Genomic DNA, 27,218 nt, shown 5'->3' with positions numbered 1-27,218 from the left:
GGCGTATACTAGCTGTGCACCCGTCTGTGCACACACAGCTCCAAGAATACAAAGGGGACATGCTGACCTTCACGTATCCTTTATTATAAACCAGAAATGTAATTATATTTGGGTCATGAGCCTCAAAACTTACTAATATTTATACTTTTCTGATATTTGCTCATCCAGCCAAAGCTATATTTAACATTCCCTCTCTCTCTTTTGTGGTATATTTATTGTATGTGCCCTTCCTACCCTCCCCCTGCTGGTATATCTTCCTGTAGCCGCTTGTGTCTATTACACGTCTTTGGGAGGGATGCTTCATCCTCGTATTACAGCAGAGGTGTGGGGCCATATTTGGGCACTGGGTTCCCAGTGCAGTGTACTGTGCCCGGTCACTATCATCACTGTGTGCCCAGCGCTATCCTAGGAAGCTGCCTGCTCCTCTGTATATCTTGCAGGCGATGAGTCTATTAGTGCAGCCAGTGATGTGTGCTGCAAGGATATATCCAGGTTATTATTGGCACACTGGCATCTACAATAATAAGCGGCTGCCAGGACTTGCGCTTCAGCCATGAGCCCCGGTCCTATGCTGCACACGCTGCGCTGTCGCTGGAAGCGGCTGGTTGTTGCCAGTGTCCAGTACCGGCAGACAAAGGGGTTAATGGATGAGGGGTTTGGGATAACACGATCCTATTGGACGGTCCGGCCTGCCGAGGGTGGATTGGGTAACACTCCGCCTCTCTGCTCGACACCTCCCGCTGTATGTGATTGACAGCGGTCCGCTGCCAATCAGGGCCGGCGGCGGCGGCCGTATCATGCGTGCGCGTTATGTACACGAACAGCGCTGTATGTCGCGCGTATATCCGATCGATCACGTGAGACGCAGCGTGTACTGGCCACGCCCCTTCACTCATACATGGAAGCGCGGGAAGTTTAAGTAGCGAATTCCCCGTATCCTGATAACAGACCCGGCTTAGTTATAGATGGCGGCCTGGGAAAAGTCAATATCTTGCTGGCTTTAGGTCTGGCCTTGATCAAGCAGAACATTTAGTGAAGGGGCACAGGGATCTGGGGGCTCTCACACAAAAGAACTGTGATTTAAGTTAGAAGTGTGTAAATATAAATTTAAGTATTTCTACAGTTTAACACCTTAATATGTATGTCCCACATTTTAGTCTGTGCCATAATGGTGCAGAATGGATTGAGTTGATTTGGACCAACTACCATGAACTGGAGTAATAAGCCCCACTAACAAGGTGGGGTTCTATACAGCAGCATTATTGTGCTTTCTTATCCCCCTGCTGCCATCGCTGATTACTTACCATCCATGGAAGCATGCAACGTGTAGGTGGTCACTAAATGGAAGGTGATTGGAGTTTAACGTGTGATGAACTTTGGTCACTGTGTTCATGATTAGCTCCTTCTATCTCACCCCACAGATATTTGATTGTGTTGCGTTCTGGTAACTGTCAGGCAAACTAGTGCACTTAAAAACAAAACAAAACCTCAAAACTAAATATGGTGCTCACAGTGTCCAGATAAAATGTAGAGTTTTTACATACCTGGAGTGTGCTGATTGTTTGATTCACAGGTGTTCCTGAAACTTTCAATGGTTCATGGCTGTTGTGCTTTATCATAATACTCAAAAGTATCCGTGCTGTCCATTGTCCTCTCTTGTGAACTTTCCATTAGCATGCACTGGGAAGTTCACAGGAGAGGGATATTGACAAGTACTTCCTATTTATAGATGAATAATCTGCGTCTATGAAGAGGTGCATCTGGTTGGCAAACATGTAACGGTTTCCTGTGCCACATAAATATTGATTTACTTGCATTAGAGGGAAACCAGTGTGTGCTGGAGAAATACACCACATACAACTATACTGCCACTATCAGTCTGTATTATTGATAACTGGCAGGATAAATACATGGACTAAGATGTTTTTAACCACAGCCTTATCCCAATGTCAGTATCATAAGTAAATGATGATATGGTTCAACAGGAACTGTGATTTATCAGACCAGGGGTAAATGTATTAAATGATTTTGGCATATAACCGATATTCGGTGACTTTGACAGTTAAATTTAAAACGGCTTGAAACATTGCCGTTTTAAAATTAGCTGTCAAAGTCGCCAAATATCGCTGTTTAGCAAATATTGTTACCTAACCCCCAAGTTATTATTTTCCAAACCCCCACTGAGGAAAATAGTTTGGTTGTAAACTTCCACACGCCACTTGTGACAAAGTATGGTAAATGGTTTTCCTAGAATCTGAATTCATTCTGCCAGGTGTCAACAATGATGGTAGTAGTTTAGTGTTGAAAGGTGGTTTTCACAGGACACACTGAGTGCCTTAATATGACAGTATAATCATCAGTAATCATCAATTTTTCAGCAACATTATATGATCATGGCCTTTCAGTATCTGCACAAGTCACTCAGTTGGTACATTAAATCAATAGTCTGTTTCTAGCTATAGGATCAACTTTGGCTGGGTATTATATTATGTGGTGGTAATGATACACATATACAGCATAATTGCCAACTTCCCAGAGGGGAGATCCTGTTGCCAAGTGTGGGGGTGTGGCTGACCGGATCACTAGAATCATCATTTATTTATATAGCGCCACTAATTTCGCAGCGCTGTACACATTCAAATCAGTCCCTGCCCCATTGGAGCTTACAGTCTAAATTCCCTAACACACACACACACACAAGGGTCAATTTAGATAACAGCTGATTAACCTACTAGTATGTTTTTGGATTGTGGGAGGAAACCGGAGCACCCGGAGGAAACCCATGCAAACACGAATATACAAACTCCTCACAGATAAGGCCATGGTTGGGAATCAAACTCACGACCCCAGTGCTGGGAGGCAGAAATGCTAACCACTAAGCCACTGTGCCATTCGCTGTGAATTGGGTCATTAGTTGCCTGCTTTAAATAGCATTGTCTGAACATATGATGCTGCTACTGATTGAGCAGTCAATCACACAGGAAGGACAAGTGTACGTGATACACTGTTACTAAGTGTATGTTGCAGTTAACTATACATTTGACAAAAATATAAGATTTGTCTGGAAAATGCTAAAGGGTCAAACCTATAAGTTAAAGGGAGGTAGGTCAATAGCAACTAGCAGTGTTTTTGGTAATGATAACTAAATAATATTTGGAAGACTGGAGAGACTTGACCTACCTTCCCAATTTAGGTAGTGAAATGTCCCTAGCTGTACATACGTGTAATAGTGTTGCATTTGTCAATATAAATATGGTATTCTTCAGTAAATGTTTAATCTATTTTAATGTCCCCTATTGGAGTGTTTATTTGTGAAATTTTGCTGCAGTCATCAGTGTAACCATAATTCAAACTCTGATGACCACACAGTAGATTACAGATAAAGGGCCTGATTCATCAAGGCACGCATACTGAGCTCAATGTGCACTTGTTTTAGAACACACATAATTCGGGAATTGAACAAGGAGCGGATCTGAAGATACGTGCGCTGATGAATATGGGTGTAAGTCTGCTCTACTACACAGGACACTGCAGGATATGTCCAAGACCTATATGGTATATAGATTCTCAAAAGAACGCACAGAGAAAAAAAATATGTGAATTAATGTCATCTGTTAATAACCACTAAAATAGCATTTTAACCATTTTGCAATCACAGTCTGAAAATTTACCATGATCACGCAATGTCTAGTCAAATGGTCCGGATCTGTTGCTTTCAGTTCCTGACTACCCAATTGCTGTACACAGCAGTCAAAATGGGTGCTATGTATAGCTTAATGGAGAAGTTTTCACCATAGATAATGAGGGATTTCCCTGAGTGAAGAGAAGCCCAGGGTGCTGTAAGAGATCTTAGTCAGGTATCCCCTGTATGTTAGTGCAAATAGATTCAATCTCTCCTCCACTCTCATCACCTCTTCCCACTCCAGAATCCAGGACTTTTCCCGTGCAGTCCCCCTTCACTGGAATGACCTCCCTCGTTCCATCCGTCTCTCTCCTATCTTGTGCTCCTTCAAACGTGCACTGAAAACTCACCTCTTCCGTAAAGCCTACCAACCATCTACTTAACCACCTTACCTCCTCCACTCAATCTTCCTTCTCTCCCTTTGCCTCTTCTGGCTCCCCTTGTGCCTGTTCTGTCTACCCTCCCATAGGATGTAAGCTCGCATGAGCAGGGCCGTCTTCCCTCCTGTCTCCTCACCTGTTCTTCTACTCCTTGCTTATTGTATTAGCCTGCGTGGAGTTTCTGAAGTATTGGTATTTTTTGTTTATTGTACTGTACTGTTTCACCCTGTATAGTCTTCTGTTTGTACTGTGTACGGCGCTGCGGATACCTTGTGGCGCCTAACAAATCAATGATAATAATAATAATAATAATGTAACTTGGAACAACAGTTGCTGACATCACACTGAATCTACCATTTCTGGCAATACAGTAGCCTGAAGACAGACTCCAGGTTAAAAAATGAAAATAACTGTAAGCAAAAAAGTATAACATTTTACGAAAACAAGAAAATGTAACTAAGTCCTATAACTGTCATACTGTAAATAAAATAAACATATTTGGTAACTTCATACTTGGGAGAACTATCCAATTATTTTGTGGGGTAACTTTCTAATGATGGACTAAATACACAAAAAGTAGCTATAAAAAGTTATGAAAATTATAATTTGTTTCTAATTTTTGCCTGCTTCTGTTTATATAATACTTAAAATAAAACATACTTCATTCACTATACTAAATAAATAAAACCCTATGTATCCAGAAAACAATGTCAGATTCAATAGGGAACTAAATCAAATAGAATCCAAACACAATAATTGCTGTTGGATATTAAGATGAGAATGGAAATTAGACATAACTTGGTATTTTCCTAGACCTCACATATGATCCTCAACACCTAAAGGAATCAAACATTATATATTCAGAAGATGGTAATTAATTTCATGCATGTTAATTTTTAAGAAGCTGATAGTACAGATACAAATGCTAGTTGAAATATTACATTTTTCATTAGTCATCTTCTAGATCACTCGCCTAACCCATTTTTTTGCCTTGATTGAGCAAAATATTTTTTTGTTCTACTGCAGGAATTTTGTGTCACTCTGGATGTACATCCTCAAATGAATTTGGTATTCAAAACATGTATTTTATTTCACTAACAACCCGTATGAGAGAAATATTTTAAATGTGTCTAGCAGCTACCTGAGGAGTGCTTTTGTATCGTATGATATTCAAAGAGAGAACCTGGTTTATTGTTGTGTTCCTAAACTGCCATCACAGATTTCTTCCAGAATCTACAACCATCTGAGCATTTCAATAATTCATATCGCCACTGATTCTTTCGCAAGGAGCAATAAGTGTATATGAAACCAGTGGCATAATAGCTCCACCGTCTTGAATACATAGAGGAGCTGGAATTTAGATTAGTACATTCTGTTGGGGACAAAACAAATCTTGTAGGATGTTTTTGTATTTTGACAGTAAGAATAGGAAATATTCCCATAGGAAGCTATGACAATCATAGAAAAGCAGTAAGAATATATTAAATAATACATCATCGGGACAGATGATACACCATACAGGAGCATTACTTGACTTTAATTATTTAGGTTTAATATTCTATTTCATAGACATTCACAAGAAAACCTAATAATGAAAGAATTGTAGGTAGTGTATTTGTCAGATATTTATTTAGCTCTTATGCTTCGGCTAAAGTAACTACCACTACTTTCGTTGTGACTTTGTATTAATTATAAGTTTGGGACTTTTAAAAGAAAACATTTTTAGTGAGTGGTTGTTTTTTTTTCAAAATGTCATTTAGTGCCACAATTCTGTTCACTCCTCCACCTGGGCAAAGTAATGGCAATTGTGAATGCAAAACTGAAAGTACCCAGGGTGGTTCAGTGTCTATTGAGGGAGCTACCCCAATCACAGTGGCTGGGCAAGGTGTTGCAGTCCAAGGTTGTGAACAGCTTCTACACCTTATTTATCAACGTGTAGAGAAGGCAGTTGAACTAGCTGAAGCTGCACTGAGTGTAGCCAAGGCAAATAGTAATCTTCTCAGCCAACTGCAGGATGAAGTGAGCGGTCTGAGAAAAATGAACGAAGAGCCAGAGAGACCAAAGTCTTCGCCTGATAACAGTGCAAGATGTAAATTATCAGAAGACGAAGAGGCTGAAGAAATTGGAGGAGTGCAGGTTGTCATAGAAGAACTGAGACAGTTGGGTGCAGCATCTGCATCATTAGTTCCTGGGCTCCATCCACCCACTTTGGACAGAACAAGAGAAAGTTGCCTAACTGCCTGTCCTCCAAATGAGGCTCCATCCCTTCTCAGTCCTATGCATATGCCGGTAAGTGAGAACATGTACTTTTTTATATATTACATGTACAGTTATTGCGAACCCTTTACTAATCAGTACCAATTAGTAGTGTATAATAGAATTTCAAGTAGCATAAATATTAGACATTTTATACGTATATATAATACATGCTTTTAGAATCATTTCAACGGTTACATTTTATTACATAATCCCTGTACTCTTCATTTTGTTCCATATAAACAATAGTGTATATGGGCAATCATGTCTATCTGCTTCATTATATCTTTGGCTTTTAGGGGCTGTGATAAGTAAAGTGTGGCTGAAAGTAGGTACTGAAAACTCTTACATGCTCATTATTGATAATACCTTTTTTATATTGCACAAGATTGCACAATATAATAATCTGAATATGCTAAAGTTAATATAGATTTCAGAAGGTTTTATTTAAAAGAGAACATATTTTGAAATTGGAGGGGTGAGGTGTTAAGGTCACAATACAACATGCTTCTAGTATTCTCTGTGGATACTCATAAATTAAATAATATGGCAATAAAAACTTTTTAGCTGCAATTTGCAGCCTTAGGAAACATTGGATACTGTAAAAACATTGCGGTGACTTGACTCAGTAAGTGTGAACAGAACTATGTAATGCAACTCCTATGCAACTTGTAGTTGTTGTAAAATGATTTTATTAGATGCAGTTGGTAATCAAAAACAGACCCTGGACAAAAAAAACTCCTCTCTCTTATAACTCAGTGATGTTCCCCATTTTACCATTAGTCCAAAAAGGAGGCACAATCAATAGAAAGGAGCAACTGCACGGACAGATAGTAGATATTCCTGGGTGGGCTGCTTTGTGACCATTTACAGCATTGGAGAAAGGGATTTAAAGGCAAATGCAAAAAAAATCCCCTTTTCTCCATCTGCAATCAGGGGTCAAAGCCAGAAAATCAGATGGCTGATCCACAAATCCGGACTACCATTATATTCCCTCTGGTGCACTTGACTGTGCAGTTGCTCCCTCTTGGATATTGTGGCACAATATCCAAAAGGGAGCAACTGCACAGTCAAGTGCACCAGAGGGAATATAATTACTTTCACTTTGTAGGGCAATATAATATATGTTCAAATCCAGCAGAAGATGAAATGGGAAGAGGTGCTGTACCCCTTATAAGAGAACCAACTGTGCGTGAATGCCAAAACACCTGCATAACCACAATTTGAGATAGTTGCTTGGGGGAAGCCTCAAAAAGTGCTTGAGAGACATGTTTCATGAGTACAAGATTGGGATCAGAAGGATGTTCCTGTGGGACTGTGCATGAAATTGCTTCCAACATGGAGGCCATAGTCTCTTGTACTGTTATGCAATACCTGATGGTTGTGTGGGAGTTGGTAAGGAGGGAAGAAGTTAGCCCCTGGAAAGAGAAGGTCATCCTACGGAAGGAAAACTCTTCACTATATCAGAAATGGAGACCCAGGAAATACATGGAGGTTGATGGGACCAGACATGATTTGGCTTGTTTATAATACAGTCAGATCTTTCCAGGGTATGGATGGGGAACTCGAGTGGATTGCCAGGTTTATGGAGTGGAATAATATCCCAGACTGATCTGTTGCCCCCGAAACAAGACAGATGATCACCACATTCAGTAATCACTGAGTGACAGAATCAAAGGTTTACCCAGACACTGGGAAACCATGATATTAAAAAACTGTTCAAGGGGAGATCTCAGAAGGATATCTGAATCCCACCCACCCCCTGTTGAACATATTGAGCAGCCAAGGGACCGAACAAGTCCAGGAGTCACCAAAGACCCAACTGCTCCTGAGCCCAGGGAGCTCAGCTGGTAGAAACAGTTGCTGGTGATTGTGAATTTTGTATCTGGCTATTTGGAACAACTGAAGGACTCTTTCTTAGACTTCGATGGATTGTCTCATGGTTTTCGACAGAAGAGTTCATTTTGTCCCTGGGGTAACAATAGGAAAAGGTCTGTTCAGGGACTTCTTGGATATGTTATCTGCTGTCCAATATTTTAGCCACTGTACCCTACGTGTAACTACAGCATTAGTAGAGACTTGCCGTTAATGTGGTGGAGGCAATGTCCCATCTTCCTTGTAGGATGGCACATCTTGGATGTAGGAAGCCAAGCAGCTCCCACTCTGGTTGTGCAACACTTCCAGGAGTTGCTCTGGACACTAGCAACCTAAGCCACAAATAAAATTTGGTGAAGCTCTGACCATGTAAAATAAGCTTTTAAGCGGAGATAATGATGATGATGATGAGGAAGCTCCAGCCTCCTGTACCAGGGGTCATTGAAGGATGCAGCTGCTGGGCCATTTGTCTGAATCTGCACATTATGGAGGGAAGAAGTCCACCAGACAATTTTTTTGTAAAAATAGAACATCGGATGGCTGTTCAGAACCGAAAGCACCACACTAATAAGACTCTCCTACTCCAAGAATCTTGAAGGATTTCTACGATACAGCTGAACAGTTTTTGGCCCCATCCTTGTCATTCTCTTCATTTAAAGAGAGATACAGCACCAAGTTGTCCAACGGGCTCCACAACAGCTTAAATGTGGAATGTCCTGGATTTGACTTTCAACCACTCTAGGCAAGTTCAGTTGTGCTGCAGACAGTTTGGTCTTGCATTTTCCAGAGACAGAAGAGTCAGCACTAAGATAAGATCTAAGGCCCTCTGACTAGAGTTAGAGGACTATGCTTCCTTCCAAGCCGAAATGGAGCTTGTGGGGAGAGAATAGGAGTTAGTTAAAGGTGGCTGGTGCTACTGTGTCCCTTGCCGACAAGCTGCTGAGGCTGGCTATCGTGGCATTGTTACGAGCCGCGGCGGTGCCCAGCCGCCGCGACTCACTCACCTGCGTCCCGGCCGTCGCTATGGCGACCGGGACGTCACTTCCGGCCCTGACCCGGCCGTTGCCGGGGCAACGAGAAGACGCTTCAGCGCTGCGTCCCGGCAATGAGAGGAAGCCGGGCGCAGCGCTCACCATATGTTCTAGCCTGTGGGCTAATTAATGCAGCCTATTAATTATGCTGGGGGCTGTGTCTAATTCAGAGCTAGGCTCTGATTGGTGGCCACTGGTATTTAAGGCAATGAGGTCTGCTGCCTCATTGCCGGTTATAGCTCCTGTGTTCCAGTCTGCTAACCTGCTAGTTCCTGTCCTGTATCCTGATATCTCTATTTGACTCCCCGTGTATGACCCTTGGCTTTGATTTGGACCTTGCTCGTGTTTCCTGTGACCCTGATCTTTGGCCTGTTTACCCGTTCTGCTATTTGCCTGTGACCCCTGACCTCAGCTTGTTCATCGATACTGTTGTCTGCTGCCGGCCCTTGACCTCTGCGTGGACCTGACTCCTCTTGCCTGGGTTCTCCCAAGCTGGTACGCACTTCACGACCCTCTGTCAGTCTGCGGCCCAGTCTGTCCCCACCATCAGGGGCTCCAGTGAACACCTGACTGGCAGAGTAGATTCCGGGTTGTGTTGTGCCGGCTGGAGGGGTTCCTAACATTATAACCGGCCCACTCACGGAGACGAGGTTGGAATGGATGCAAGTGGATCCTCACCGTCTCCGGCACAAGCCCTAGCAGCCCATGTTGAGTCCTTATATCAGATGATCCAGGGATTGGCTGAGCGTCTGTCTGTTCAAGAAGAAGCCGCAAAAGTGTCACAACCCACTCCAAGTTCCGTCTCTGAACCTAAGATGAACTTGCCGGATCGCTTCTCTGGAAATAGGTCCCTGTTTCGGAATTTCAGGGAGAGCTGCAAGCTCTATTTCCGATTGAGACCCCGCTCCTCCGGGTCAGAGCATCAAAGAGTCGGGATTATCATTTCCCTTCTACAGGGTGACCCCCAGTCCTGGGCGTTTTCCTTGCTGCAGACCAGTCCTGCCATGCAGTCAGTAGACGCTTTCTTTGAGGCGTTAGGTCTACTATATGACGACCCGGACCGTACTGCCTCCGCTGAAACTCATCTACGGGCCTTGAAACAAGGCCGGCGCTCGGCAGAGGAATACTGCGCTGAATTCCGTAGATGGCCACCTGATAGTGGATGGAATGATCCTGCCTTGCGGAGTCAGTTCCGTCTTGGCCTGTCGGAACAGGTCAAAGACTCTTTGGTGCAGTACCCATCTCCTACCTCTCTGGAGGATCTGATGCACCTCTCCATTAAAATCGACAGGAGATTTAAAGAGCGGAAAATCGAAAAGGAGACATCATCACCTCTATCCGGCTTCATTCCTGTTCCCACGGATGGTGAGGAACCCATGCAATTGGGGGCGTATCGTCTCTCCCCTGGGGAAAGAGACAAGAGAAGATCACAGGGCCTATGTCTCTATTGCGGCACAAAAGGCCACTTCTCCCGTTCCTGCCCGAATAAGCCGGGAAAAGAGCATGCCTAGGGAACGAGGGGAAAGTTCACCTAGGTCTGCAGATTGTCTCCCCGAAAAACGCTGTATTGATCCCTGCACAGCTCATGTTTAGTGCTCGTTCAATGGACCTGTCCGCCTTCGTTGATAGTGGAGCTGCAGGCAACTTCCTGGACATCGGGTTCGCCCGCGCTGCTAAAATTCCGATGGTAAAACTCAAGTCCGCTATTACTGTGTGTGGATTAGATGGAGGTCCGTTACCTGGTGGCAAGATTTCCTGGGAGACCTCACCACTACAATTAAAAATCGGAGCTCTCCATTCAGAGTCAATAACCTTCCTTCTTATCGATTGTTCATCAGTTCCCTTGATCTTGGGCCACCCATGGCTTTCCCGTCATAACCCTGTCATGGACTGGGTAAAAGGAGAAATTGTCCAGTGGAGCTCTTACTGTACACAGTCCTGCTTGTCACTGCCCCTGCGGGTGATTCAGTCTATTCCGGAGCAGCTTCCCTCACAATATCATGAGTTCTGGGATGTGTTCTCCAAAAAAGCTGCTAACACCTTACCACCTCACCGTGACTTTGACTGTGCCATCGAGCTTATTCCTGGTTCCAAGTTGCCTAAGGGTCGCCTGTACTCTCTCTCTGGTCCGGAGACCAAGTCCATGCAGGAATACATTGAAGAAAATCTGGAGAAGGGCTTCATCAGGCCATCTAAATCTCCCGTAGGAGCAGGATGCTTCTTTGTATCCAAAAAGGACGGAGGACTAAGACCCTGTATTGATTACCGGGGATTGAATCTTATTACAATCAAGAATACCTATCCCCTTCCGCTCATCTCCGTATTATTTGATCAGCTGAGAGGTGCTACTGTCTTCTCAAAAATCGATATTCGTGGAGCGTATAACCTCATCCGTATCAAGGAGGGAGACGAGTGGAAGACGGCATTCAATACGCACTCTGGCCATTATGAATACTTGGTTATGCCGTTCGGTCTTAGCAATGCACCTGCAGTATTCCAGGACTTAATCAATGAGGTTCTTCGGGACTTTTTTGGTAGTTTCGTGGTCGTCTATTTAGATGATATCCTCATCTATTCCAGATCTCTGTACATCAGAATCACGTTAAACAAGTTCTACGAAGACTGCGAGAGAACCACCTTTACGCCAAACTAGAAAAGTGTGAGTTCGAGGTGCAGAAAGTATCCTTTTTAGGTTACATAATCTCTTCTGAGGGATTCTCCATGGATCCAACTAAGGTTCAGGCTATTCTAGATTGGGTGCAACCAAACAACCTTAAGGCGGTGCAGAGGTTTCTGGGCTTCTCCAATTATTATAGAAGATTCATTCCAGGTTTTGCGGACATCGTGGCTCCCATTGTCGCCCTAACCCGTAAAGGAATGGATCCAACTAATTGGTCGCCTCAAGCAGTAGCCTCATTCGAAAGCCTGAAAAAAGCCTTTGTCTCCGCTCAGGTCCTTAGACACCCGGATCCAGCTAAATCATTTGTTCTTGAGGTCGACGCCTCTGACGTCGGTGCTGGGGCTATACTATCACAGAAGGACCCTCATACTAATCGTCTACACCCGTGTGCCTATTTCTCCCGCCAGTTCTCTTCAGCAGAAGCCAACTATGATGTCGGGAATAGGGAACTGTTGGCAATCAAATGGGCCTTCGAGGAGTGGCGACATTGGCTGGAGGGTGCTCCACATCAGATCTCTGTCATTACCGACCACAAAAACTTGCAATATATACAATCGGCCAAACGTCTAAATCCCAGACAGGCCCGTTGGTCGTTATTCTTTACCCGGTTCAATTTCCTGATCACCTATCGACCGGGTTCCAAAAATGTCCGGGCAGATGCTCTGTCCAGAAGTTTCTTGGCACACCACGTTCCAGTTTCGAACCCAGAGCCTATTATTCCTCCTTCCATAATCCATGTTGGATTAACCCAAGATCTGAGTATCACACTTCAGAGATTCCAGAAATTAGCCCCTGATACTACTCCGGAACAACGTCTTTTTGTTCCAGTCCATCTAAGGAAGGCGGTTCTTGCAGAGGCACATAATAGTAGGTCTGCTGGACACCCTGGAGTTTATAAGACGCTGGAGATCCTTTCCCGTACGGTCTGGTGGCCATCCTTGTCCGCTGACGTCAGGAGTCATGTCCTCTTGTGTGAAATTTGTGCCAGGAACAAAGTCCCCAGGACTCGCCCGGTGGGTCAATTGCTTCCATTGCCCATTCCTGCAAAACCTTGGACACATTTGTCCATGGATTTTATTGTTGATTTGCCACCTTCTGCAGGACATAATACTATTTGGGTTGTGGTGGACCGTTTCAGTAAAATGGCACATTTCATCCCATTAACCAGGCTTCCTACAGCTCGAGATCTGGCCATTCTCTTCATACAACATGTTTTCCGGCTCCATGGACTTCCGTCCGATATTGTTTCTGATCGTGGTTCACAATTCATAGCACAATTCTGGAAATCCTTCTGCACCCTCCTCAGAATCCGGATCAGTCTGTCATCTGCATACCACCCTCAGTCTAACGGGCAAACTGAAAGGGTTAACCAAGCACTTGAACAGTTCCTCCGATGTTATTCCTCAGAATTCCATGACAACTGGTCATCTTTGCTGCCTTGGGCAGAGTTTGCCTACAATAACTCATCTCACTCATCTACTCAAACTTCCCCGTTCTACTGTAACTTCGGTTTCCATCCCAGGTCTAATTCTCTGTACTCTCTCAAATCTGCTGGTATTCCGGAGATTCATTCCACAGCTGCTGATCTGAAAGTAATTTGGGGGAAAGTTCAGTCCTCCTTGAAAAAATCCTCATTGTCGGCCAAAAAATTTTCGGATCGCCACCGTACCACCTGCCCATTCAAAGTGGGCCAGAAAGTATGGCTATCAACTAGAAATCTTAGGCTCAGACAGCCTTGTAAAAAACTAGGGCCTAAATTTATTGGGCCGTTCATGATTACCAAACAGATCAATCCGGTAGCTTTTAGATTGAAGATTTCTAGTTCACTAAAAATTCCGAACACATTTCATTGTTCATTGTTGAAGCCGGTATTGTATCCTAGCCAATCCTCAACTGTGCCTGGGGGAAGTTCGAGTAAACCACTAAGATATGTGGTTCAAAGGATTTTAGATTCCAAAAAAGTGCAAGGACAGGTGCACTTCCTGGTGCAGTGGAGGAACCGCGGGTTAGAAGAGCGATCTTGGGTTCCGCGAAGACAACTCCATGCCCCTAAACAATTGAAGGAATTCTTCAGGAGGTTCCCAAGAAAACCTGGATGTCGGGGTCCCTCGACCCCTCCTCAAGGGGGGGGTACTGTTACGAGCCGCGGCGGTGCCCAGCCGCCGCGACTCACTCACCTGCATCCCGGCCGTAGCTATGGCGACCGGGACGTCACTTCCGGCCCTGACCCGGCCGTTGCCGGGGCAACGAGAAGACGCTTCAGCGCTGCGTCCCGGCAATGAGAGGAAGCCGGGCGCAGCGCTCACCATATGTTCTAGCCTGTGGGCTAATTAATGCAGCCTATTAATTATGCTGGGGGCTGTGTCTAATTCAGAGCTAGGCTCTGATTGGTGGCCACTGGTATTTAAGACAATGAGGTCTGCTGCCTCATTGCCGGTTATAGCTCCTGTGTTCCAGTCTGCTAACCTGCTAGTTCCTGTCCTGTATCCTGATATCTCTATTTGACTCCCCGTGTATGACCCTTGGCTTTGATTTGGACCTTGCTCGTGTTTCCTGTGACCCTGATCTTTGGCCTGTTTACCCGTTCTGCTATTTGCCTGTGACCCCTGACCTCAGCTTGTTCATCGATACTGTTGTCTGCTGCCAGCCCTTGACCTCTGCGTGGACCTGACTCCTCTTGCCTGGGTTCTCCCCAGCTGGTACGCACTTCACGACCCTCTGTCAGTCTGCGGCCCAGTCTGTCCCCACCATCAGGGGCTCCAGTGAACACCTGACTGGCAGAGTAGATTCCGGGTTGTGTTGTGCCGGCTGGAGGGGTTCCTAACAGGCATAAAGGCAGCTGGCATAATTATTTGCTGTCACGCATCGCACCAGCTAACCTCTTATTCTGGCTGCTCTGAACTGAGCATGTGCACACCTGGCCTTTTCAAAGCTCCCTACATTCACTTGATTGACTAAGTACCTGTTAGCCGGTCTATTTAAAGCATCTGCCTCCAATCCTTACTATGGTTGCCAGATCTTCAGGTCTCCTTACTTGTTAGGACGTCTCCTCCTCTGGCTCCTGTTTATTGCTCTCCTGTGCATACCTGTATCACCTTCGCAGTGAAGACGCTGCTGCTACTCTGCAGATCATTGCACATTTCCTCTGATCCTGCTCCAGGGCTTCCAGCTCATCAGGACCTCAGCGCTTCATCACCCTGCAGTCTATTGCTCGCCTGTGTATACCTGTACCACCTCCGCAGCCAAGACATTGCCGCTACGCTGCAGATTGTTGTGCATCTCCTCTGAACTTGTTCCAGAGACATCCAGCTCATCAGGACTCCAGTGCATCAGCATCCTGCAGACTGTTGCTCTCTCCTACAATCCTTAACTTCCACTTACCTGTTGGACCCACCTCTAGCACTCTGACATATCTTTACTGCAACCAATGTCTTCTGATCCTCCATCTAATCTCGCTCATCGACCCCTAGAGGCCTTTGACCTTCGGTTAGAGAGACGCTAAGCCCATATTCCATTGCGGGGATCCCTGGTGAATACCTCTCTTTTCCTTAGACTCCGCATCTCTCTTGGGGTAGTATCCACCTGAGCAGACTTTGAGGCCCATCCTGACTGATTTTGTGACATTTGCTTGTACAATGGTCTGCTGGTATGACTATCTACAGGTCAGTTAAGCTGCTAGAGTAACAGACTGATGTTGTTTGAGACATAGACTGCTAGTGGAGGGTCCATACTGAAGAACTCCAAGCCACCTATGTTGTTTGTAGGGCCATTAGGGATGCTCATTGGATTGCTACCCCATTGTGACCAGTGGCAGCCACCATCTTGGTAAATCACTTTTTTCTTCTGCTGTCTTCCTGGGATAGGACACACTGTTGCGCTTACTGTTCACTGTACTTTTTGCCTCCAACAAACCTGGGCATCCGGAAATGCTGTCGGATCACTGTGTTACTGGGCAGAAATTGTGGCAGCCATTCAGGCCTCCTTTCTCATAACTGCATTGACGGGGACTGGAGGACCAGAGATGCTGGAAGGGTTGCATTTTAAAAATTCCCTCCTCATTTTAGGCAGCCAAGTTTCTGACCCCTGATTATGACTGGGACATGAGTTACCAAGGATCCCCTGTTACGAGTCTTTCTCTGCTAGGGGCCACGTCCCGGCTGTTGCTCTGACAGCTTGGACATCACTTCCAGGTTCTGCATCCCAGGGCAACAGCCAGGACATTTTCTCCCTCACCGCTGTGGCTTGGCTTAACTGACAGGCGGGCGCGTGCACGTCTCCCTCAAGTAATTAATTACAGCCAAAACAGGCTGATTTATGCATCCTGTGTACCTTCCTTTTGATTGGTTAACCCATGTATTTAAGGCAGGGAGGGCTTAGCTTCCCTACCGGTTATAGCGTTAGTGTACTGCACAGACTGCTGACCTGCTCTGTCCTGTGGATACCTTGCTGTCCTAGACCCGTTAACCTATTGTGACCTTATGGCTTGTTACTTGGACTCTGTTTGAATACCCATGCCACTTGACCTCTGCCTGTTTCTTAGTTCTCATGTCTGTAACTTGCCCCGACCTTTGGCCTGTTCCTAGACTTTTCTGCTCGCTACTGGCCTATGACCTTTGGCCTATCCTGGTTCCTGCCTTCGGTATTCCGCTTTCCTACACCTGTGCTACGGCTATATTGATAAGCTTCTCCTACCTGAGAGTTTAAGTCCTGGGGATATCCGAGTACCTCCGAACAATTCTAGTTCTACAGGAAAGGCGGCGGCTAAAGGTGAAGACCTCTATTAGCTTGCTTCTAAAAGTTTATCTGATTTCCCGTAGTCCCAACACCCCCATTATATTCTAGCGAACAGCTGAGAAAATAAATAAAATAAAGGCGCAAGGGGAGAAGCAGGAAAGCAGCATGTTATAGAGGAGATAAAGAGTTTGCTTTTTGTCCAGTGTCCTGCCAACTAGCATCTGTGTCTCCCATTTGCAGACGAAGTAAAGAGACAACTGTATGGTCACACGCTAATCCTTTTTTGTAGATGGAAGCTTGACTATGAAAAATTTCCATTTAAACCCCCACTGCTAGGAGGATTTAATCTCAGCAGAACTGCCACTTTTGTGTCACTAGCAATTGACTGAAAATCTTTGGCTAGTTATCCATGAAACGAAAAAGTGTCACAACTGCTGATATTCTAAATTATCATAAAGGTGGCAACAGGAGAGAGAGCAGTTTGTGAAACTCTCCTGAATGTCCTTGACTGCGGATTTCGGAACCAGTCGTTCTCCTTGTTGGGGAAGGGGTTTTAATATATTTTATATTATTATATTTAATTTTTATTTTTTACCTAGAAGTTTTCAACTTTTGCACTCTATACTATTACATAAATTTATGAAGAGGCATCTTTGTATAGAAATCCTGAATCAGTATCTCTTTCCCTGCACTCTTCTTCTTACTTAGAACACTTGATGGCAAATCTGAGCTGCTGCCAATCAAGCATTGAAATAACACTGTGTTTGACAGGGCTGTTTATATTGAAAATAAACAGGACTAGCTGTATTCCTCTTTGAGCAACCTACATTTAACCAAAATCTGGTGTCAACTAAAGCATAGGTTTTAGCTGTTATCACAGTACCCTGGTATTCCTTTGGCTCTCTGCTCCTCTGCAGTATGCCGTGGGTAGGTGTACATAATATATCAGCTCACAGCCTGTGTATGCTTAGTCTACATTCCATCACATTCCAGTGGGAGATAAAGTCTGTCACTTTTAATAGGGACAGCTTCTGTTTGCAGTAATTCTGGCAGGTGTATCATCTCCGTACCATCTGTTGTATGCATGTTTATAGCCAGTGTTTCCTCACCGCAAGCCATCTATCTGTATGTTAACACTGTACCTGCCATTCTGCAGTATATTTGTGTATTCTACTATGTCAATTTGAAACTAAATGTTTTGTACACTGCTGTTTTAATGAAAATTATTTTGCTCTTACAGGCCATTGATGATTTTTTAAATTCCGAGCCCCCTGCCCCTAGGATTTTAGCCCCAAACTTTGTGAAGCAGTTGACTGACCCTCGTCCTCACAGGGATCCAGTGGAAACTCTGAACGAACCAGCTCCTCCAATCATGAAGTCAACACATTCCCATTTCCTGATACAGAAGGATGGGTCCCTCAGTCCAGGTGGTTTGATTATGTCTGAGACTTCTCCGGATGCATCAGAGCTCAGGCCACCAACCTCGCCACCATCATTTGCATCATATTTTACTAGTTCACACAGTCGACAGCGTAGCAATGGCCAGAAATGCTCTCGGCGAAAACGAGATCTTGTTTTGTCAGTAAGTATGTAAACATGGAAATTATCATGGTTGACATATTCAGCAGAGCTCAGAGAATAAGACGTCTTTATATACAAACAGCTAATTTTTGCATTTATTATTGACAAACTGTTTTGAGTCTTTATAGGCTTGAAACTTAACTAAGCCTAGAGTTATAGCAACCTAACGTTTTACTTACATGGGACTGAACTTTTTAAATTAATCCGAGATGGAAGGTTAAACACTGATAGAGATGTGCCTACTTTCAAAGATACAAGAGAGTACACTTCACAGCAGTCTAAGACAACATGTGGCTCCCAACTGTTGTAAAACTACCAGTCCCATCATTTCCAACCAGCCTTTGGCTGGGACTGGTAGTTCCCCAAAAGCAGTTTGCCATTCCCTGCTCTATATAACCACGTAGCCTACAATGTAAGGACTTATAGTTGCTCTTGTATTCTAAGATTCCCTTACCATATTTGCTCGCTGTCTTAATGCATTAACCATGTGACGCATGGCCCATTTGTGGTATGTACATCAGTCTGTGACTAGACCACAACAATGACAGTGATCGGGTACGGAGGATTAGGTGACGTAAGCTATGTTGGTACATTATTTAATTAAAAAATAAAAATGATTTTGTATTTATATCTTCATATTAATTGTATATGTTTTTTTTCTCAGAAACTGGTGCATAATATACACAATCACATCTCTAACAACAAGCGCTTTAATGGCTCAGAGAGGTGAGAACAATCAGTATGTGGGGCATATTTAAAACAAATACCGTTTTTTGGGCACAGTCATTTTCACTCCTTATCGCAATGATAAAGATTGAAAGATTGTGACCATTTATTAAAAATGTTATGCCGCGACAGCAGTCATGATAAATGGCTGTCCCAGTGAACACCTATCTCCTATCTCTTCTGTGGTCACTATTGCAAATTAGCCACCTTTGCGATAGTCAACGGAGAAGAGAGTGCAGATAAGATGAGGTGAGGGATCCGAAGATCTATCTACCGCAAACCTCTGCCCATAGGCTTCAATGACTAACGAGATTGCGATAGCCATCGGCCACAAGTTCTGAAAACCTTTGATTTTCAGAACTTGTTAAATCATAAAAAATAGCAGTCCCCATAGAAACCTGTGGACTGCTATTGCTTATGATAATGGGACCGCAGCACATATAGGAAATATCTGCTGCGGTCCCCTAGTTATAAACAGGTGGTCCTCCGAAAACTGCTGTTAGTGGCTTGTTAAATAGGCCTCTGTGTGTTACATGTCTTACATCATCTGAAACTTTTTCTGTGTTTTAATTTTCTGATCTAATGTCTAATTGCAGCATAAAGTCATCCTGGAATATTTGTGTTTTAAAGTTCTTGGTGGAGAAGCTGAAACAAGAACTAGTATGCAGCATCCATCATTATACAGACAAAGAGCTGAAAGGTGATACAAACAACATATAAACTTTATGTGTATAAGCATTCAGTGTTTTTGTATTCTAGAGAATGAATTTTTAATATTTAGATATAACAAAAAGCGTTGAAGATAGTAGCATTTCTCAAAAGACCTGTCACTATAAACTACAAATCCTTATTTACCTACACATTACAGATAACAGGAATGCATATACTTTTTACCACCACTTTGTAATTTCTCTCTCCCTTATCACTATGAATGTTGTCTTCACAACAGGGCATTAAAATGTATTCAGTCCATTATAAATTGCCCTATCTAGTACATTACCCACACTATAACACTGGGTTTATTATATGTTATTAGTTAGTCTTATAAAGAGGTCTGTATAAATGATGCAGTGTATACGAGTATATCGATGTAACAAACAACAAATCAATGGATGGTAATGTGAATGGCTGACTAAAAATTGATTTGTGATTGCCTATTATTGGAGGATGCTTATTTCAGCTATATTCCTGAAAATCAAGTGGCTGCAATTCCACCATATTTGTCTTTATATTATTTTTTTTGTTTGTCAGGGCAGATTACCTGTAGCTGATCCTTTTTCATATTTTATTTTCAAACGTTTGTTGTAAAGAAAATGGATATATAGAAATAGTTATTTTGGAGTATTTTTACTGTCCCTTATTAACAGGCCTGTGCAAATTCCACTTGCCTTGTGCCATTTGGCTCTAGGTGATAGACCCACTTAATCCTTATTAAGCTGCTCATACACGCTGTAATTCTAGCTTTTTTTTTTATATGTAATTGACTGCAAAGTAGTAGCTGTTGTTGTGTGTATTTTGTTTAATGTTTCAATGTAGGATCAGCCCACACTTTTTTCTTTTTATTGATTTTACACCACCAAAATCCCCGTTGTTCCAAGAGGTTTTTTTTTTTAAAAGGGGATTGAGAAATGGGCTTAATGGAGCCATGACATTGATCACCTAGAGCCATCCTGGCAACATGTTCTAGCACTTTTCATTCTCCAGGCAGCAGTGGTTCTATAGAAAATTTGTAGGTGGTCCATACGAAGAAGCTAGTTAGAAAGGGAGATTAAATCTTAAACAATTAGTAAAGCTGAACATGCCCCCACTCAGGCAGGTATGATTTGCCCTGACCTCCAAATATTTGAACCTGTCCAATTTTCCTATATAGTCAAATCACTAGACCTGCCTATTATATATTATGTTATTAATATATATAAATATATAAATTATTTACTCACCAAATTACTTACATCTTATTTTTTTTTCATGTAGCTCTAGACTCTCTTGAGGTCTTACCTTAAAGAGGATCTGACACTCACCTGTCTAGCTCTGCCTTAGCAGTAGTGGCTGAAACATTTTCTTAAGCACAAATATAATTATTAATCCCATCAGTGCCCCCACTGACCAAGTTGTAAAAGTTTGCCATTTCCCTATGTGTAATTGCTGGACACATATCTTCTTTTTGGATGTGGATCGATGACCATTGATTCAAGCATTATCAATCAAAATCATCTAGGCAAGCATCTTGATAAAAGCAAAATGTACTTTTATTGTAAAACATACACAGCACTGACAGGATTATAACATTATCAATTAATTAGTACCAAAGGGTTCATAGAATCACCCACCCCCACAACTCTATAACAGGAAGAGCTTGTAGTCACAAGTTCTATAGTACTATGTCCAACACTCAAACCCTGTGCTTTTCGCAGTCACACAGATTGAGTTAAAGGAGTCTTACAGCCATGTCCAGATATCCTTGTGTGTGATCCTGAGAAGCCCAGCAGGAGCCATGGCCCCGAGACAGAAGAGATAAGTCTCTCAAATCCAGGGAGAAGGCCCCATTTTATGGCCAGTCAGGTTCCAATGGTAGTGCAGCTTGTAGAAGGGAGACATATAGATAACTACCTCTAGCAAAATTGGTACCTAGGCTGGAACTTCCTTTCCTCGTTCCTTACAGATGCATCACCCCCTGCAGTCTTTGGCTCCCAGATGACTGCTAGAACTCGATAAAAGACCATAGGGTCCCACTTGTCCATACAAAGGGGCATGATCACCCCGATATCATGGAATAGGGAAACCACTTATAGTGTTGTTGGGTGAAATGCTACCATGCAGTCAGCACTTCATGAAAAATATGCCCGACCACTAGCGTAAAGGAGTCCTCAAGAACAGTGCCAACAGTCAGTGCTAAAAATGTCTGTGAAGCCTGTGGACTGAAGACCACAATCAACCTAAGTGATGGTAGCCCTTTTAGAAGATATGGTGCAGATTGCAGTGGTGCCCAGTGAAATATTTTAAAAACCCATTTAGGAACAGTGCTTACAATAACAATACATTTAAACAGATATACAGTAATTCAATCAATATAGAATATACTAGTGAGAGGGGATGCCAAGCAGCTTAACCTCTATTTCCAAACAGCTTTCCGCTCTGTCCTCGCGGGATCTGCCACATATTAGTTTTTACAACACTCATTGCTGTACTCTGGAGATAATTAGTGTGACGAGGGCACATGACTGTTCCTTTAATATGTTCCGAAGGTACCAGTAAAGCTCAGCCGTTAGCATAAGTCATTATGATGTATTGGCTAAAAAATACAGATATTTTATTCTGGAATAATGGTTCCTCTTTAAAGTGAAATATATTGTATTCAATTGTAGAATGTATTATTCTTTTCTATAAATAGTAAAAACATTATAAGTTCTTTTACACAGAAGCTGTCTCTGCATATTATTATACCTAATTGGGCACTCCTGGCAGTATAATTATTATGAAATGTCTTAACATTTACCACCCATTTACAAACTGTATCTCAGATTAGGCATATTGTTTCTTACAATGTCTTACAGTTGCTTTCTTATATGCACTGAATGTGTCATTTATTTTTAGATGAATAACACATTATGTGTTGTTTGCAGCACTGGGGTTCTATATCTAGCAGTTTCAGCCAATTTGTCATTATGCAATAGGTGCCTGTGTTGCCTACTTTCTGACGAAGAGAAGAGAATATCGAAACTCCATGAATCCTTTCAAGAGCCTGAGAGAGAAGGAAGAGAAGAAGTTGAGAAGTCGTCGGTATCGGGTCAGGAAATACAGATTACCTCAGCCAACCCTATCACCATCCTGTTCAACACTTTGGGCTTATACCCACTGGCGTTTATTAAGTGTTATTAATGATAGTAAAGCACATGTTCATGAATCTGACACTAGAAACCATTGTTTGTAGTGTCACCATACCACTGCGTGTGCTAGAGTTGCGATATTGTTCCACCTGCATTCCGTTTTAGAACAAATAGTTTTACATTGTATGGAGAAGCCTAGAGTGAGCTTCTAACTGTTAGTAACAAACGCATGTCAGACCTGTTTAACCAGCATTAAAAAGCACAAATGCAACATCAGTGGGTATGTGGCCTTAATGTTCTTTTTGGCATTGATATGCCATGACACTTGTTTCCTTAGTCCCTCTATATTACTACACACAGTTATGCACTGAACTCCTTATATAATTTGCATTGGTCACACTTTTCATGGAACAACCAATCCTCAATATTAAGATGGCACAATCTCTTTTTGCACTATGCTGCAGTACAGCTCTCTCACCGTACTCTCTCCATGCACTGCAGCAGGCATGTCAAACTCAAGCCATACTCCAGGCCAGTTTGTGTAGTTAAAGCTCAGTGGGAACTGAGTTAGTCCAGTGGAGGCAATACACACACCAAACACTAAATACAATCTGTTATTACCACCTTTGATTTCATTATAGATTAAATGTATATTTTCGAAGATTTTAATAGTAAGCCTTATCAGACCCTTTAACCTATCTACTACATAATGTAACACATACAGTATAATACAGAACAACATTGGGGCCACATTTATTTTAAATTAATATTGCAGGGCAAGTGTCATAAATTAGAAGCAGAGGACTACATGAGGCCCTCCAAAACATTAGCTTGAAATGTCTGTGTTATAAAGCCATTGTAATATTACGGTCACTCTCTGATCCATATATTATAAATGTGCTTTTTTATCCTATTGTTTCTTAACTATTACTATGTCTTTTATACAGCTTTTTGCAAACCGATCATGGGGCGTGCAGCAGTTTCCACCAGAGGAACAAGCACTGTGGGAGGGTGTGACGGAGGAGTTAATGTCTGATGAAGAGGACAGTTTGTCTGAGCCCGGTGTCTGGGTCGCCCGTCCACCACGTTTCCGAGCACCAGAACTCTCCAGGCTGTGTTATAGTATTGACTCACACTCTAAACATGGCAATAAAACGAACCGTGTCTATGGTTCTCCCTCAGACAGATTACCTACTACAGAGGTTCAGCTTCTATCCCTGCACCTCTACAATCCCGACTGGGAAAGAGAGGTAGCTGAAGAGGAGCTGAATGAGGGAGGGAGAGCCAGAAAATCCTTTTGTCCTGATCTGAATGCGTTTATACAGATAAAAGTTGAAAAAGATGAATGAGTGTGGACTGTAGACAATAAATACACAACCATTTCTTTTGAGGGCAAATGACACTGAAGGAAAGCCGCAAGTAATGAAGCTGATGTACGTGAAAGGGTTGATGTCCATGGCAAAATACTAATGATTCAGTGTGCACAATGTAGGCTCAGCTGTCTAGGTGAAAGCACACCTCTTATGTCCACAATAAAGTGTTATTTTTTATTATTTAAAGTGATGCTTTCCTAGTTGTTACTGATGAGGGCTGCATATCTGGCTACAATTATATATAGCTAGATTTTATAATTATCGTAAAATGATATTACACCAGGAGGTTTTCTGTTTTTTTGCTTGTAGAGAACTATTACTTCACTCCGCCTTCAGAATTAGTCCACACGGCAGAAGGTGGGAGTTTGACTCCTCTGAAGTAACAAACACTTAACCTACACCAATAAAGTGTAAACATTACAGTCGCATCATTTACAGAAAGTCATAGTGAGAAGTGGCACAATGTCAACGTTAACATATGTGTGTATTTCCTCAAAGTCTTTGTATGTGCCAGAAAATGCCTTGCACACAAATTGGTGTCATTACAAATGTACTTGTAACAGAGATGTATCTCTTTGGATATCGTTGAACACTCACAGGTTATTAACCGCCTCTTCCAGTTTTTACATTTTACTTTCTTACATAATGGAATCAAAACGGCATTATCCTGGAATTATTACACAATAATTGACACAAAATCATTTTAAATAATAAACAACAACTTTTTCTTAGTAAAAAGATAAAAAAAACAAGAAAATATGTGATTACATAAGTAGTCCGCCTCCCCATCCTTCTTTTAATACTTTGTAGAAGCACCTTTAGCTGCGATTATAACTGTGACTCTTTGGGAAAGTCTCTACCAACTTTGAACATCTGAAAAGTGTATTTTTCTCTTGAATTTGTTACAAATTGAACAGAATTCCATTCAGTTGAATGAATGGAAAATGCAGCCAGTTGAGTGAGTTAGTAAAAAAAAAAAGAAGCAAGCTATGGTTTCAACCTTAAGAGGTGAATGTAGAAATCACAATTTGCAGCATTGCGTGGTGGAAGCATGATGGTGTGATTTGTGATGAATTGCATCATCTAGGCCCCATCCTGCCCACTTCACTAGGGAAGCACTGTATCCTCCTGGTTCACCTCCTACCCATGCTCCTTCAGTGTCTTTACCTCTGACACATCCTATCCTTCACTCCCTCTGTCTGTTGGGCTCCTCAATGCTCTGTTCTTGACCCTTTGCTTTTCTCTCTCTATACCTCTTCTATGAATTTATATGCTCCATTGGTCTCCACTCCTCCCGACATCTCTCCTCTCTCTTATCCCATGTGTCCAACTGGCTCTCTGCTATCTCCATCTTGATGTCCCAATACTAGCTAAAGCTCAATATGGCCAAAACAGAGTTTATCATCTTCCCCCCTCCTAGTGTTACAACCCCTACAGCAGTCTCACTCATGGTCAACAATATCACTATCATCCCTGTTCCCCAATCCCGCTGCTTTGGGTCATCCTCAACTTCACCCTCAGTTTACATCCAGTTCTTTTTACTCTCTTGTAGCCTTCTCCTTCAAAACATTGCCAGATTATGCCTCTTTCTCACTCAGGACGTTACGAAAACCGATATCCATTCTCTAATCTCATACCTTGGATACTGCAACCTCCTATTATGTGTACTTGTTTTGCTTTGTTTCTTTTCTCACTCAAGGTTTGATGTGCTATATAGACCCTCTAGTAAAGTAGTAAAGTGTATATAGCACTTTCCTCTTCTACCATTTTCAGACGTAGCAAGCACTTTGTGTGTGATGGTCCCTCTCTGCCTTGTCACTAACTTGATGTTATCAGGTTTGAACCGAGTGGAACAAATTACTTTTTTGATTGCATTATGTTGACAAGATGACGTAGTGGAGGGAACAGCCATACAAGGACTAATAGCGGCCGCCCTTTTGAAAATGTCAAGACGATGCAGGGACATTACTGTTATGTATACTATACTAGAGTGTTTATATAGCAAATGCTTACATATAGCCACTACTTTTGAAAAATAAACCATAGGGTTTATTTCCAAACTCTAATAAAATAGTGTGTTTTCCTTGTAATATATAAATAAAAGAAACCCGATATCCAGGATAATCAAGATTTTATGGAAAGGTCACATCTATGTTTGCAGGCTCTTAAACTTGTCACCACAAAAAGCTCATTAGGGATGTGGCTGGCAAACCTGTTATGCAATGTCTGTCTGCATCCCCTTGAATAAAATGCAATGGAGGATATTGCACTATCCATTCTTTTCTCTAATAAGTATTCCTGTTACAAACTATCATGACTGTTGCCAAAGTAATTTACATTTATCCAAAGTATGGGTGACCTTCTTTCAGTGGATCGAATGTTGCAATGCATGTATTGACTTTAACACCCTTTACATTTGAACTCTCCATTCATACATTTTTAGAATGTGAAGCTATTTTTCCACAATAGATATTTTCTTTGCTTTTTGGTCTTTACCTGTCAAGTAAAGAAATATAAAAGTTCTGTTACCATAGAGAACTATACATGGTCTATGTAAAAATATTCAGTACTCAGGTATGGCCGTTTTTTTTTTTTTAAAAAAAACCCCTTAAAGCTCTCATAAAACACTTCTTAAATTTGCCTAATTTCTTTCCCCCTAACCCACTATGGAATTCACTATGGGTGTCATAAAATGACTACAGCAAACCCAAAGCACAATTAAGACCAATCACTGTCAATTACTAAGACTTCGTGTTAGCACTAAAACACATAGAACATGCAATGCAACTTGGGGAATACTCGTACACAATGTTGGAATATTCAACTTGCTGACATGTAAACCAGCTAATGCACATTAATGTGTCCTGTTTGTAAGACTTTTATGTGGGATTAATTAATGCCTGAAAACCACCTCACACGTGAATAAACCTGACAGGGTAAACAATTTTCCCATCTGCATTTAGTAGACATGTTGCAATATTTGCTGGTAAAACACTGCTCTGCCTGATGCTCCACCACTTGCACTAGATACACATGAGCATTGACAGCAGCCTCCACCCCTGTGTACCACGTG

The 27,218-nt window shown here is 42.5% G+C and overlaps 1 protein-coding gene across 1 annotated transcript; it reads left to right on the top strand.

Annotated features, from left to right (window-relative positions):
- On the top strand, positions 1–24,331 carry C1H14orf93 (chromosome 1 C14orf93 homolog). The gene is made up of 7 exons (XM_075211367.1): positions 1–73; positions 5,282–6,351; positions 17,879–18,220; positions 18,884–18,945; positions 19,542–19,645; positions 22,620–22,732; positions 23,720–24,331. Exons 2-7 carry the CDS (start codon positions 5,812–5,814, stop codon positions 24,119–24,121), a joined length of 1,563 nt encoding a protein of 520 aa, XP_075067468.1. The 5' UTR covers positions 1–73; positions 5,282–5,811; the 3' UTR covers positions 24,122–24,331.
- The last annotated feature ends 2,887 nt before the right edge of the window (positions 24,332–27,218 follow it).

Source organism: Mixophyes fleayi, chromosome 1 (genome assembly GCF_038048845.1).
Source record: "Mixophyes fleayi isolate aMixFle1 chromosome 1, aMixFle1.hap1, whole genome shotgun sequence".
In the NCBI taxonomy this organism is placed as follows: Eukaryota; Metazoa; Chordata; class Amphibia; order Anura; family Limnodynastidae; genus Mixophyes; species Mixophyes fleayi.
Note: the sequence above shows the minus strand (reverse complement) of the source record. Positions and strands in the feature narration are given on the sequence as shown.